General features: G+C 42.1%; 1 protein-coding gene and 1 long non-coding RNA gene across 17 annotated transcripts in view; both read right to left on the bottom strand.

The window, feature by feature from the left end:
• The window catches only part of akap9 (A kinase (PRKA) anchor protein 9), a 177,867-nt gene that overhangs the window by 90,038 nt on the left and 85,329 nt on the right, over positions 1–2,500 (bottom strand). For all 8 annotated transcript variants that reach the window (XM_037542727.1, XM_037542729.1, XM_037542732.1 and 5 more), the window contains one exon: positions 1,411–1,481. In XM_037542727.1, coding sequence (XP_037398624.1) covers positions 1,411–1,481 — 71 coding nt within the window. The remainder of the gene's footprint in view (positions 1–1,410; positions 1,482–2,500) is intronic.
• Positions 1,814–2,500, bottom strand: part of LOC119264296 — a 3,056-nt gene continuing 2,369 nt past the window's right edge. For 6 of the 9 annotated variants that reach the window (XR_005130959.1, XR_005130956.1, XR_005130955.1 and 3 more), the window contains exon 3: positions 1,814–2,469. This is a non-coding gene — a long non-coding RNA (uncharacterized LOC119264296). The remainder of the gene's footprint in view (positions 2,470–2,500) is intronic. The other 3 variants (XR_005130957.1, XR_005130954.1, XR_005130960.1) reach the window with 3 other exon arrangements.

Genomic DNA, 2,500 nt, shown 5'->3' with positions numbered 1-2,500 from the left:
TGGTTATATGATGGTCAGTGTGGAGACGTTCAACTAAATTACACTGAAATGTCAGACAGGTTCTAGATATGAACTGAGTAGGCGTTTGGTAAAACTGATGTACTAGATAATCATTTTGGTTATATGATGGTCAGTGTGGAGACGTTCAACTAAATTACACTGAAATGTCAGACAGGTTCTAGATATGAACTGAGTAGGCGTTTGGTAAAACTGATGTACTAGATAATCATTTTGGTTATATGATGGTCAGTGTGGAGACGTTCAACTAAATTACACTGAAATGTCAGACAGGTTCTAGATATGAATTGAGTAGGCGTTTGGTAAAACTGATGTACTAGATAATTATTTTGGGGTACACTGTGATAAGGTTTGAGAAATCTTAACTAAATTACGCTGTAATGCTAAACAGGTTCTAGATATTAACTGTTTTTGAGCACTAAGTATCCTGGGTAACAGTACTGCAAGCTCCAAGAAAGTTTCACTGAAATGCTCAGCAGGTCCTAAATTTCAACTGGGTATGAGGTATAAGCTCCAAAGTACTAGATAACTATTTTGGGTAAACTGACGGTGATTACACTGAAATTACTAACGTTCTAGGTATAAACCGGTTAATCATGGGGTACAACTAGATAAGAATTGAGAAGTTTAAATACACTGAAATGCTAAACAAGTTCTAGATATTAACTGAGTAATTCCACAGTACTACAAAAATATTTTGGGTAACTTGATGGTATGTAGTTGCCTAAGAGGTTCTAGATATTTACTTAGTAAGTGTGGCATATAATATCCTAGGTAATTATTTTGGGTAACATGATGGTAAATCCCAAAACGTCCAACACAATTATGCTAAAATGACTAACAGGTTCTAGATATTAACTGGGTAACTGTGGGATACAATTTCCAAAGTACTACATATTTATTTTAGCTAACATGATTTTGAGTTCCAACAGTTTAACTAGATGATATTTAAATGAATAACAGGTTCTAGATATTAAAGAACACAGTAAAACATCCTATAATTATTAGCACTATAAACTTACACTAAATTTGACCGTGAGGTCACTCGATTTACCAGGAACGTGAATCTGAAGCTCCTCCAAGTAGTGCATCAGTTATACGGAGTAAAATGGATAAAATACAAGGTTTGTTTTGCGGAGTAAATGGTTAGAACCCAGTAGAACCACAGTAATCGCTGCCTGGTATTACAGCCCAGAATCAGTTCAGCTTGTATCGAATAAACAGATCCTGACTGTGTACGACTCTGTACTTAATATCTTGCCTGGTTAATATCTAGAACCCAAAATAAAGTATTACTGCTTTTTGAATGTAATGCCATCTCCTCTTGTCCTTGGAAAAGAATTTTGAGTTCATTAATTAAACAGATAATCTAATTAATTTGAGATGAGCCACCTGAGCGAGCCGCTTGTAGTCCTCCGACTGCCCCTCGTTAAAGCTCCGGCACCTGGGATCATCCTTGGGAACTGAAGGAGAGACGGAAACGGAACGTTATTCTAACACGGATTGATACTGTAAACTCTGAACAGGCTGAATCACATGCTGGATGGTGCCTGGCCTTTAGAAGGGAAGTGTGCAGTGTTCTCTGAAGCTTTGGGCTCTAAACGCAAAGCTTTCATGTTCAAAGTGATCTAAGACATGAGTAATCCCTGCCAGCGGCCCACCGGACCATCAATAATGGATCAAACCCACAACGCCCAGCCGAAGGCTCGGTATGCTTCAGGCTGTTCACCTGCAGGCTGACCTTCTCCCTGATCCACACTCACCTGTACCTTCACTTCAGACCTGCAACCTCACTTTCCACCTGATTCACTCTCACCTGCAGGCTGCCCTTCTCCCTGATCCACACTCACCTGTACCTTCACTTCAGACAAGATTCACTCTCACCTGCAGACTGACCTTCTCCCTGATCCACAATCACCTGTACCTTCACTTCAGACCCGATTCACTCTCACCTGCAGACTGACCTTCTACCTGATCCACACTCACCTGTACCTTCACTTCAGACCTGCAACCTCACTTTCCACCTGATTCACTCTCACCTGCAGGCTGACCTTCTCCCTGATCCACACTCACCTGTACCTTCACTTCAGACAAGATTCACTCTCACCTGCAGACTGACCTTCTACCTGATCCACACTCACCTGTACCTTCACTTCAGACCTGCAACCTCACTTTCCACCTGATTCACTCTCACCTGCAGGCTGACCTTCTCCCTGATCCACACTCACCTGTACCTTCACTTCAGACAAGATTCACTCTCACCTGCAGACTGACCTTCTCCCTGATCCACACTCACCTGTACCTTCACTTCAGACCCGATTCACTCTCAGCTGCAGACTGACCTTCTCCCTGATCCACACTCACATGTACCTTCACTTCAGACCCGATTCACTCTCACCTGCAGACTGACCTTCTCCCTGATCCACACTCACCTGTACCTTCACTTCAGACCTGCAACCTCACTTTAGACCTGATTCACTCT

The sequence above is a fragment of the Pygocentrus nattereri genome, chromosome 11 (assembly GCF_015220715.1).
Source record: "Pygocentrus nattereri isolate fPygNat1 chromosome 11, fPygNat1.pri, whole genome shotgun sequence".
NCBI lineage: Eukaryota > Metazoa > Chordata > Actinopteri > Characiformes > Serrasalmidae > Pygocentrus > Pygocentrus nattereri.
Note: the sequence above shows the minus strand (reverse complement) of the source record. Positions and strands in the feature narration are given on the sequence as shown.